The sequence below is a fragment of the Thermobia domestica genome, chromosome 8 (assembly GCF_964235325.1).
Source record: "Thermobia domestica chromosome 8, izTheDome1.hap1.1, whole genome shotgun sequence".
NCBI classification, from domain to species: Eukaryota; Metazoa; Arthropoda; class Insecta; order Zygentoma; family Lepismatidae; genus Thermobia; species Thermobia domestica.
In genome coordinates, this window is record NC_137461.1 from 116,706,408 (window position 1) to 116,719,135 (window position 12,728).

Here is a 12,728-nt window from a genome sequence, read left to right on the forward strand (position 1 = left end):
TTATTATTATTATTATTATTATTATTATTATTATTAAAAAAAAAAAAAAAACACTATAGGTTTTATTCTGACGGTGACTTTGTGAACGAGTGTCTAGTGATGGTTACAGATGCGATCCAGTTCCTTTAAACTAATCATTTTGTCACGCTCGACAATTGGTAAGCACATGGGAGACAATACTGTATCACACATGAAGGAAATTACCAATGAATTCAAAGCATTCTCAATAGTTTGGATGAAAGCTGTGACGTGTGGATAAAGACTTTAATTGTAGAGAAGAATACCCACCTTGAAATCTATGAAAGGTTACTACGAATATCTTCCAGAAAGTGAAACATGTCTTTGACAATTTCCGGCTGAAATGGAAAAACTGTCTGGAACATAGACTAATGGTGCTCCGATGGTTGAACTAAATCTAGTGGATGTAAAGAGAATAACGAAAGAATTATTCGGCAGAAAAACTGATATCAATAACTTGTCTTTTCTCTTGCAACAAGATAACCTTTGTGCCAAACACTAAAACTTGCCCACGCCATGAATATAGTGGTGTCTTGTGTCAACTATAAAGTCAAACGGTCTCAATCGCCGCCAATTTAAAGCATTTGTAGACGAACAGGCATTCCATTAAATCCTCTCGAACATTCTATTAGCAAGAATGATCCCATGCGTAGATGAAATTATTAGAGATTATCAGTGCGGATTTAGACGAAATTGATCATCTATCAACCAAATACCACTCAACAAATACTCGAAAAGAAGTGGGAATGCAATACCCCAGTGCATCAATTACTTATTGATTTTAGAAAGGCTTACAACTCGGTTTGGAAAGAAACATTGTACAACATTCTTACAGAATCTGGAATACGGAAAAGATAATTAGATTAATTACGGTATGTTTAAATGAATCCCAAAGTAAAGTCCGGGTAGGAAAACTTCAAGCTTTCACGTCGAGAATGGCCTGAAACAAGTAAATGCGTTGTAGTCATTATTATTCAACTTTGCCCTGGAATATGCTATAAGGAAAATTAAATATAGCAACCATGGCCTAGAGTTGAATGGTATTAACTAGGTTATGGCGTATGCTGATGATGTAAATTTAGCAGGGCATGATAGGAGAGCAATAGAAGAAATGCAGAGGTCTTATTAAACGCTTGCAGGGACATAAGTTTAGAAGTAAATGCAGGGAAAACTAAATACATTGAAGTTCGTCGGAATCGTAATACGGCAATTATGGATCAGTTAAAATATCAAATAATACTTTTGATAAATGGATACTTTCAAATATTTAGGATCAATATTAACAGATGAAAACCATATTCACGAAGAAATTAAATGTCGACTAAAAGCATGGAATTCGTATTACTAGTTTGTTCAAAATCTCTTGTCATCGCGAGTTCTGTCGACAAATTTCAAGCTTAAAATATATAAAACGATAATCATGCCTGTTGTTCTGTATGGTTGCGAAACATGATTGCTTACTCTGAGGGAAGAACGTAGACTGAAAGTATTTGGGAACAAGGTTCTGAGGCGAATATTCGGGAAGAATGGGAATAGGGAATGGCGGAAACTTCATAACGAGGAGCTATATTATACCGTTTACCAAACACTGTTAGGGTCATCAAATCTAGGAGGCTTAGGTGGGCAGATCATGCAGCCAAGATGGAAGAAAGTAAGAACGCTTTCAAAGTCTTAACTAGAAGTCCAATCGGAAAACTATCATTAGGAAGATCTAGGCGCAGATGGGAAGACAATATTAAGATGGATCTAGCAGAAATAGGAAAACAAAGTAGAAACTGGATCCATTTGGCTAAGGATAGAAGTTAGTGTAGAGCTTTAGTGAACGCGGTATTGAACCTTTGCGTTCCATAGGTCATACAGTTAGTTAGTAGACGAACAGGAAACGGAGGAAGAAGATCTCATCTAAAATATAAAGTTCGGTGATTAAGCAACGGCAAGATGCTGTATTATTTTCGTAATTTGACAAATGAGATGCCACTTTTCATGGGCATGAAAGAAATATCTGTGGCACAGTTAGGGAATAAAAAATGACTGTGACCTTAGTGTTCCTCGTGGATATTACTTGTCACTTAAATTATCTTAATTCACACTTAAACGATCTCAATTCAAAGCTGCAAACACAAGGTCAGTTGGCTCATGAATTTCACAGACATGTAAAATCCTTTCAAAGGAAACTCAATCTGTGGGAAAATCATATAAGAAATATAAATACTTGTCACTTTCCAACCGTGTTGCAGCGGATTAAATTATTCTGTAACTTGGCTTTTTACGAAGAATCATTGACAGATTTGCTTTGAGAATTTAATGACAGATTTAGTCACTTCAGTAAAGAGGAATTAATTTCAGTATTTTTTCATCGACACTCAGCATTGATGTGAACAGTGCTCCTGACAATTTGCAAATGGAACTTAATGAATTTCAGGAGGACGTAGCTATGCAGGAAATATTTAAGGGCACCTGCCTACAAAATTTTTATGCGAAATATTTTCCATGCAAAAAGTACGAGGCGCATAAAATAAAGCCGCTATCTTTTTAAAAGCAAGAAAACGATAGAAGAAATTTATTGTGAATGATATACAAGTACCCATCTTGGCTATTTTTCGACGTAGTCACTATGAACCTCCAGACATTTCAGGTAGCAATGAAATGAAAATGAAATCTTTAAGTTTAACGTCCCACATTTCAGGTAGCGTGGCACAAGTTTCCGTATACCCTCTGTATAAAAATCTGCCGCCTGAGAGTGCAGCCAGTCCAGAACTTATGTCTTGAGCATATCACTGTCGTTGAAACTTCGATGGAAGCTAAATTTTTCAGGTGATGAAAAAGAAAGAGACATCTGGGGACAAGGTCGGGGCTGTAAAGGGCATAACAGTTCCCATCGAAATCTTTGAATTGTCCCGATAGTACGAGAAGTTGGTGTAAGCGGGCGTTGTCATGGATCAGAAGAATTCCAGAACGTAGCATTCTTCTCCGCCAATTTTGGATGGCACGTCGCTGATTATTCAGTTATTAGCAATACATATCCGCTTGTAATTATTCATCCTGGTTCCAAATAATCCATAAGAATAACATCATCCTTTTGGTCGCAAAACGCAGTTACCATGATTTTGTGCACTGATTTTTTTTTTTTTTTTTTTTTTTTTATTATTAAGGAGAACCACAGTGTTGCCATTGCATTGCCTGTTGCTTCGAATCCCTAGTGGGGTACGATATTCGGGTTTCATCCCCTGTCACTATTTGAGAAAATAAGTCATCTCAATCCTCACCCGGCAGGACTAAAAATTACGTGCTGCTGTCAATCTTTGCTCTTTATGAGCGTCTATCAGTATTTTTGGCATAGGCCACCTCACACACAGTTTGAGTTAACCCAGCTCATTAGTCACAATTCCACGCACTGTATTCGCCTATACTTCTGGAAACTCTAGCAAGTTCAGTTATTGTGAATTGGCGACTGGATCGCATTTTCTTGTTAACGTGTTTCACCAAATCGTCCGTCTATCTACCAGGCGTGTTATCTTGAATATTTGAACACATTTTCCGAAACTATCTGCACATTGCCTGACCTTTCCTTCACCCATTACTGTCAGTTTGTAAATAGTCAACGATTCCCGACAGATTTCAGTTCATTCTGTTCTTTGGCGTTCAAAAATCGTACTGACAGTTCTCCCTTCACATTTGATGGGATTTTGTATTACGGCAGCCATTTCACCTTATTGCTACTAGCACGTACGCAACTCTACTCGGATGATTTTATCTCTGTTGCAAACAAACAATATTTCGGCATGCTCCTGAACATGCTCAACTTGACTAGTGTTGCGAACCTCACTTTCTTTCCTTTTTTTCTTTCTTTCTTTTTATGCGCCTCGTACCCTAACTTGCCTACTTTCAAGATGAGGATGATAGCATTATTTGACAGCACGTGTCTACGAGAACAGCTCTTTCCTCGCATAAAACGGATTAAATCCGAAAAAGAAGGCAGTATAACTGATGTACATCTTGAAACCAGTTCGAATACTCAGTATACCGTCGACCATTGAGAGACTGGTTCAGAACATGAAGGGCATGTTTCCCCACAAGAATGGTAAGGAAATAGATTTGTCTGCTTTTCTTTGGTTAGTAAATATTTTCGTTACCGTTATACGTTTTTGTTTTCATATAACGTTATAGTACGACGAACTAGCTTTCCCATTGAATATAGCTATTCAATAATTGTGAAAACGTTAAACATTGTCTCGTACTGCCCTTGGAGATAAGTCTCATGTGGTTGACCACTCCTTGTTCCCACTTGAATATACCTGCTGTATATCTTAGCGTAGCCAGACAAAATGTGCTGCCGGAGCATAGTTGGCGGTCAAGTGTCATTCTACATGTTCTTCGTAAGGCTTAAGATCCGGAGACACAGCAGGTCAGGCAGAAGGTATGTATCGAATAGTACATGCTGGGTTACCTTGGAGATATGGAGACATGTGTCACTTGCTGGAAGATGGGTTTTTGTAATACGTCCTTATCGGAAGACAGACAATTATGTGCATCTGAATGAAGATCACAGACGAGCGGGATCCTACCTAAGTGCTCTTTACACCAAAATGGGTTCTGTATGATCACTGGAGCACACACTGGGTTTTCCCACTCACCAGTAGGTGTACAGACAAACACAGGCGGTCAAGTTCCGAGACAAAAATGATTAATCGTTGAATACCTCTGTCTTCTATTCACCTCACCTGTACGGCTTTTCAATATTACCGAAGTTGTTCTCGGCGATAAGCAAGTGTCATTATGCGCTCACACGGGAACAGGGGAAGATCATTCTATATAGATGTTCTTCAATGTGTTGCGGGGCTATAAAAACCCTCATCGTAACATCACACGTCGTGACTACGCGAATGACAATTCTGAACAGTGAGTATTTGGTCTCCTACAGAGCTAACTGCACAATAGGTTCGCTCACGTCGTTTCGGCGTTGAAGACACAGTACTGTGATTCAAACGCAACTACATTCGTCGTGTTGTTCGACAACCTTTAAACTACAATCAGCTTGCCCCTACGGTAAGCTGGGACCTTTACACTAAAAATCAGCACATTGCTTAGACATATTCTGTGCTCCGAATTTCGTTCGAATCAGACGATATTTTAAAGTGCAACTTCATTCTCATCCGAAGATAGGCGGGCCGCAGAAGGTAACGCCTTCTCTGGGGCCATGAGCATTCATTTATTGGTAGTTTCATTGGGAGATGGATATCACGATTTATTTATTTATTGATATATTTATCTGGTTAGGCATACAGAAGAAGGTAACCAGAGCACGATATATAATGTATTTGATGAAATGAAGTGCAGGTAACAAAACACTAGGATATATATGATGTTAGTTGCGAAGATGGTGTTAATCTTCTGCTCTGGGGCTACTCATAGCGGGTTTAGACACTTGGAACCCTGTTAATTCTAAAACAAAGGAGTGCATGCATGAAATTATGTGCAATGGATGAATGGATGGTGACGACGACAGAGGTTACAGTGAGCTATGGTCAGACAATAAATAGAAATACATTAAAGAGCATTTCGTTACTAAAGAAGTTTGTTTAGATTGTTTTGTTATTCTTTTGTATGGGCTCAACTTCGTAAAATAATTATGGTGATTTTTTAATTTTTATTTGATAGTATAAGTACTTTGGAATGACGTATTTGACGAATCTTGTACAAGAAGTTAAAGTGTGCCCCAGCCTACTAAACATATTGATAAAACAGGCTAGAAAATCGCAGATAACTTAACAATCATAAATTCAAAATGGAGCAATCCAAAGAGAATTTCTGCTATACTTCTTTTCTAAAATGGCAGAAACTCTACTCCTTTACACTACAGCATATATGAACAAAAGTAAAAGTAAGATCTTTTAACTTGTCAACAAACTTCGTTTTATATCTCATTCTACTTTTGTTTGTTGCAATTGTTGTCTTAGTCTACTCTGCCTGTTAAGTCACTTCTGAAAATGTATCTATACACTTCAAACTTTGTTTCACTAATTCTTAACTACACCACTTACAGAAAATATATACACTTACCTCCCTAACCAAACAATTATGAGAATTCAGATCTCTGTGAATGATGTTCATAGAATGCAAATACGCCATTCCGGAAGCGATATCCTTCGCGAAATTAACCCTATGCGCATATGGTAAAGGTTCAGTCAGGTCATGGATGAGATCCTTGAGAGTGCCCCCTGAGATATATTCTGTGACCAGGTGAAGTTTTTTATCTTTATACAGTACTCCAATAAAGCGTAAAACATTATTGTGATGTAAGCTTCTTAGCACAGCCACCTGAAAATAAATACAGAACGAACTGTTATTTTAGTACTGTTGCGATTACCTCATCAGTTAATAGTACGCTTTCCACAAAATTAGTTTTTACTAATTATTTTCAGATCTTTCATAATTTTAACCGTTTGCTGCTCTTCGTCGAGTGGAACTTTACATTTAATTTTGATAATTCCAGTCTCATGTAGAGTCACGATGACGTGTCTTTATTGCAACAACATATAAGAACTGGACCCTATACAAAACTGAAAAAATGAAATTAAATCTTTAAGTTTAACGTCCCACGGTTATGCCGGTTAGGCTAAAGGAGACGGTGATTATGAAAGATGAGTGAAATGGTGGAATGAAGAAAGTGGGAGGAAACGGGAGAACCCCGAGAAAACCCACGGTGTTTGTCCACCATAAAGTCCACACCTATACAAAACTGAACATCAAACGCTGTACTTTAGCAAATTCAGATCTGTTCACATAAATTCGGAAAAACTGAAAAGGACCGCAAAGGATTTTAAGCAGTTATTTAAACCAACTTACAACAGCTTACCAACAAGCTATACAGTTTACCAACAAGACAGTGTCAAGAAACTTTGTTTTATATCTAATTCTACATTTCATTTTTAGAAGAAATCTTTCAAAATATTTTCTCTATCAAAAGAATCTAATTTATGAAGCTTACAAAAGTAAGTAAATATAAGAAATACTGGACTCACCTTTGTATCGCTGTTTTCCTTGTCTATGTATTAAGTAACATCTGTATTTATGTATTATGGATCGTTATTTATGAACTACTGTTTTCTTCAACTTGTTATTCGACAGACACAAATAAGACTAAGAATTGATCAACAGTGATGTTATTGAGTATTTTTTATGATATTGTGGGGTCTAAATTTTCTTTATAAAAACATATAACCTAAAGAATTTGACTTAACAGGTTTTCAGCGAAACACAATGAATCGATCACCAATAAGATCACCGTAAGTATTGAAATGTTGATATTTTCAATGCATAGACAAGAAAACATAGCGGTATAAAGGTGAATCTAGTATTTCTTCTATATATACCTTATAACTTCGATTAGTAATTGTAAGTAAATATAACTTTACGTAAATGAATTGTTAAAGAGACAAGTGAAAGACTTATTTCGTTCACTGCGACTGTACGAGTTTTCCTGTATGGTTCCTTGGTCACCAGTTACGTTACTCACAAGAAGATCGAGTCACTTCATAAACACACTTTGTACTTTTGGTATAAGAGTTCTAAAACTGAAAAATACTTCTTGATAAACTAGGTGTTTATGTAGAAAAAATCGGCGTTCACTTTATAAAAGAATTGCAGATTTAACGATTCTTCTATATACAGGGCTGCCAGGGATTTTTCAAATCAATTTTCCCTGACAATTCCAGGTTTTCCAGGCAAGATTTATTATTTTCCAGACATAATTCCTTCCTCGAAGGAATGGAAAACTCTCCACAATATTCATCTACTGCACTCAATTCACTTTTTTTTTTTCTTTTTGTAAATACACAATTTACATCTTTGATATCTCTCTTTCATTATAATAAAATTAAAGTATTATACTTATGACTGCAGTCTACATAAATAATTTCTGATATGGAACTTCACACTAAACAAATTACTACTGCATGTTTCTTTAGTTTCCTGTTCCATGTTCCAAGTTTTGCATTCAATGGAAGTCTCTAATGAAAGTTCTGCTTCCTTTTTTTCTAAAATGGTAATCTTATCCGTTATGCGCTTATTTTCCTTTTCCTTTAATTCGTTTGCAATAGTTTTCGTCCTTTTCCTTTGCATGGCTTCTTCATAACGTGCATATGATCCACGTACATACTGAAGTTTTTTTTTTTTTTTTTCTATATAAATACCAAGGGGATCTCCAGCATATTGTACAGTATCATGAACAACGCTTAAACACATAAAAGATTCTTCATGCATATATTCCACCTGTAGGTCATTGTTAACAGAAATCCTTCTCAACGGAAGTATTTCAATGACAAGGACAAGTAACATTATAATTATGTCCCACAAATTAACGAATTCACAATTATCAAATAGACTGCAATAAAAGACATTTAGCCTATCTGTGTTTACATTAAATGATTCGAATTCCTTCTTCTTTTTTATTGCTGAAACACATAATTTGGAAAATTGATGTTTTACTTTCTCAGCTTTGGCAGCTACGACTATATTTTTGCTATGGAGTTACTCAAGAACATATTACAGATTCCCTTCGCTTACATTTTGGTTAGTACAAATTTTACTTAGAATCAGACATGACAAGTTTCGCACTATTTTGTGTTTAAATGGGCATTTTTCAATATATACTTGTTTTAAATTAATGTCATCAGTACACGAAATACCCTGACATTTCCAGGTTTTCCAGGATTTCCCTGACACAAATCAATTTCTCTGACATTTCCAGGTTTTTCAGGTTTGTCAGGTCACTGGCAAGCCTGATATACATTAGAAGTAACGTGTTTTTACGTAAGTTTAAATAAGTAGCAGTGTCACGTGTACACCAGGTGAAGGAATTTATTTTTTATGGAGTGATATTTTCTCAATTATTATTGAAACCGGAAGTGATAGTATATTTATACCATTTTCGGTTTCAATAGACGGAGTGGAGATGGAATATGCTTTCGGGACGCGTAAATGATTAAAGAAAGCCGCTTCATATTACCTATTAGTTTTTATTCTATGGCGATCAATGTTAAAACCAGAAGTGGTTGATTTCTACTAGTTACGATTTTAATCGAGCGTTAGAAGGAAAAATAGTCCTATTCTTAGAACACTAAATCAACTAAAAAAAAAAAAAAAGCTTCTTGTTAGCTATATGGTATCGTTTTCGTTCTCTGTAGATCAATATTGAAACCAAAGTTGTACTGCATTTCAACCACTTCCGGTTTTAGTACAGCATCAAGGATGGATACGTGATGTATTCTACAGACTTTTAATTGACTGCAGAAAACAGCACCTCTCTATTACCATTTTTGCTCTAAGCGATCAACGTTAAAACCGGAAATGGTTAATTTCTACCACTTCCAGTTTCAGTAGCAGGACCAGAAACAAGTTCGATTCCTAACTTATGACTTTCTACGTTCTGGTCAAAGTTGATAATAACTGCTCAAGTAGTTCTCGAGCTTTTTTTCCGGACAATCGGACGTAAATATATAAAGGAGTTTTGGTAAACCGAACTCCTTAAAGAACTATTATATTCAGGGCATCAAACCCCTATACGTTACAGTGCAAAAATAGTTTATGTACGTGCTGTAAGTATTTAACACATTGATGCGCCCAACGTAATATTTTTTAAAAATACGTTACTTCGTATTAATACACCAATTTATGTCAAGTGAAAAATTTCAACTGATGTTGAAGCACACACCATGTGAAGATCTTGTCGTATATGATTTAAGCTTCTGTGGTCCTTGAAAATTGCTACTCGCTAAATGAATTCTAAATAATGAAAATTATTTAAGCTTACTACAAGGCTAGTACAATTTTTATCTTGGCAATTGTATTTCATACATTCTATTAGTAAATACTTAAAACATTCTTATGTTGTAATCGTATTTCTTTTGTTCGTTCCAGGTCAAGCTGTAAACTGAAGACAATTTGGGAATCATCAAATCCTGATCAAATATTTAAATTTTGTATTTTTATTCCTGAAATGTGTACGGATATACAAGTAGCTACGGAAATAAAAAATATGTAAAATTGTTGCATGTAGCTTGATTTTGGAAATAATCAATTAAAATTCATTGAGATTTTTTTATGATGTTCTCCCATCATTGTCTATACAAACTTTAAGTTTCAAGTTGGATTCTTTGATTTGATATAATAAAACGACTCAAAAACATTTCTTTCAATAAAGGCTGAAGATTTGAGCAAAACATTTACTCCTTTAATCTTGTAGTTAGTTGAGTTGGTGTGTTTTGATAAACTTGAAACTGCTGTAGCTTCATTCTTGTCGTGAAGTTAAATTTAACAAAGGTTATTGCGTCACAAAGACTTTTGGTGTTCACCGTTACATAAAATGCAGACTAATTCTTTTAGGCACACATAAAATACAGATTAATTTTTTTAGGCGCAATTCTTTTATATCTATGCTTATTAAAACGTTTATAATACAATCACTTGGTCTCAAATCGCTACACATTTTTTTTAACGGTCCTTGCTGTTCACATCTACTAACAAGGAACGGACATGAACGTGTCATCCGGACATCCGAATCAAACCTACTCCATTCGATAAACATAAGAAAGGTATGTTCATGCACAAAAAAATTAGGTGCCGTGGACAACGGAGTAAGTCCTTGAGGTTCATTAAACCTGTTAGTATAAAGAAAATCGTAGACTCGTAGTGAAACAGCTATTGCATCAACACTGTTCATTGTTTATAGTTCATTCTCTTCAGCATGAAACAAGCTTTCCAGAGGTGCTGGGGCCCATAACATAGCTTGAAAAGAAAAAAACTGGAAGAATGTCGAGAAAATTCCCTTCCATCAACTTTGGCCCCCTCTGTAGTGACTCCAGGTAAAAACACACAATCCAAATGTATGTCGAAAAATACTATAGGGGATAAGAAATGTGTGTACCAAGTTTTGTTTTCATAGACGGAATAGGTATGTGGAGAAAGGTTGTAAACCAATACACCCTCTACATACAAAACCGAACCTATGACCTGACTTATAAGGAGAAAATAATATAAAAAATATAAATCCTGATATCATGATTTGTACCACGTTCTCTGTAGAATGAAGCAAGCGTTTTAAACAGCAACTGTGCTACAGCTGTATTGGGATAAACTCACATTATCCACCAACACCCCCATTTATGACCTTTTGTTCTCTCTTCCGTTCTTACTGTGTCAAACTATATCTTTTCCCTTGTTTTACGGATATACCTCCTATCCGTATACTTCATAGTATTTTTTCAAGGCATAATTTGTGTTCTAGTGTGCGGCTTACCAGGGAGGATGAGGGGAAATTCCCCTCTAAAGAGTTGAATGGCTTGCGTAAGTTTTGAACTTCTTTATGTTAAATTTCTTGGATGCGCATTTTATTCCCCTTTAAAGTGTCCTTTACTAAGCACACTGACTCCTACCGGTTCCGGTGTCGCTTAAGACGCACAACTTCACAATGGAGCTATTTTGGAAGACATTTTTGCAACTTATCCCCAATTCCCCTCTCCACATATCACGGAACAATATGCCTGGTAACTGTTGAAGCGCTTGCTTCATTTTACACAGAATGTGGTACAATTCTTGACATCAGGATAAATAGTACTGTGTTTATCTTTTATATATATATATTACATTCTCTCTATAGGTCAGATCAAAGGTTCGGTTTTATATGTACAGAGCGTATTGGTATACAACCTTTCCCAACATACCTATTCCGTTTATCAAAACAGAACTTGGTACACACGTTTCTTATCCTCTATAGTACTTTTCGACATACATTTGGATTGTGTGCTTTCACCCGGTACCCCTCCAGAGGTCAAAATTGAAAGGAGAAATTTTTGGAGGGAAATTTCCCGAATTCTCCCAATTCTCCCTGTTCAGGTACGTTATGGGACCTCTGGAAAGCTTGTTTCATGATGAAGAGAATAAATTATAAACCATGACTTTCCAATGAACAGTGTTGATGCAATAGCTATTTCACTGTTAGTCTACGATTTTCTTTACTAACAGGATTAATGGGCCTCAGTGACTTACTCCGTTGTCCATGGCGCCTAATTTTTTGTGCATGAACATATCTATCTTATGTTTACCGAATGGACTAGGTTTGATTCGGATGTTCGGATGACACGTTCATGTCCGTTCCTTGTAAGTAAACTACTACACTTGAAATTCTTACAACTGAATCTGTATTTGATTTATTAAACAATGTCGCAAAACAAATACTAAAGAGAAATAAAGCACACTCGTTAAATTCTACGAAGTTTATACACTCCTCAGGAATAGCTTTTTTTTCTTTTTCTTTTGTTGTTGTTGTTGTTGCTGGTGGTGGTGGTGATGAAGACATAAAATAAGAAAAGTGCAATTGATACACAAGAGAAATACAACAAATAAAACCAGGGCCACACTTCAGAAACAAGGGAAAAAACATGCAGTTTTTATATTAATATTTTTTTCTCTTTGCAAGTGCTGTCTGTCTTTTTTACGGAGTGACTTTTTGAAATAATAATAATAATAATATTGGAAAAAAGAAAATACGGCATAATCTAAATATTTTTAGGTATCACGTCAAAAATTACTAAGCTTCGTCTCGCCCTCGGGAATTTATTAGTAATTTCACTAATTTGTAATTATAATCCTAGAACATGATTAAAATGTTTCAATTTTTCGATTCTCTTTTGAAGCCTTGGTTATGTACAATA

At 35.7% G+C, this 12,728-nt stretch overlaps 1 protein-coding gene across 4 annotated transcripts in view; it reads right to left on the reverse strand.

The window, feature by feature from the left end:
• The window catches only part of LIMK1 (LIM domain kinase 1), a 93,342-nt gene that overhangs the window by 28,311 nt on the left and 52,303 nt on the right, over window positions 1-12,728 (reverse strand). For all 4 annotated transcript variants that reach the window (XM_081768912.1, XM_081768909.1, XM_081768910.1 and 1 more), the window contains one exon: window positions 6,079-6,336. In XM_081768912.1, coding sequence (XP_081625038.1) covers window positions 6,079-6,336 — 258 coding nt within the window. The remainder of the gene's footprint in view (window positions 1-6,078; window positions 6,337-12,728) is intronic.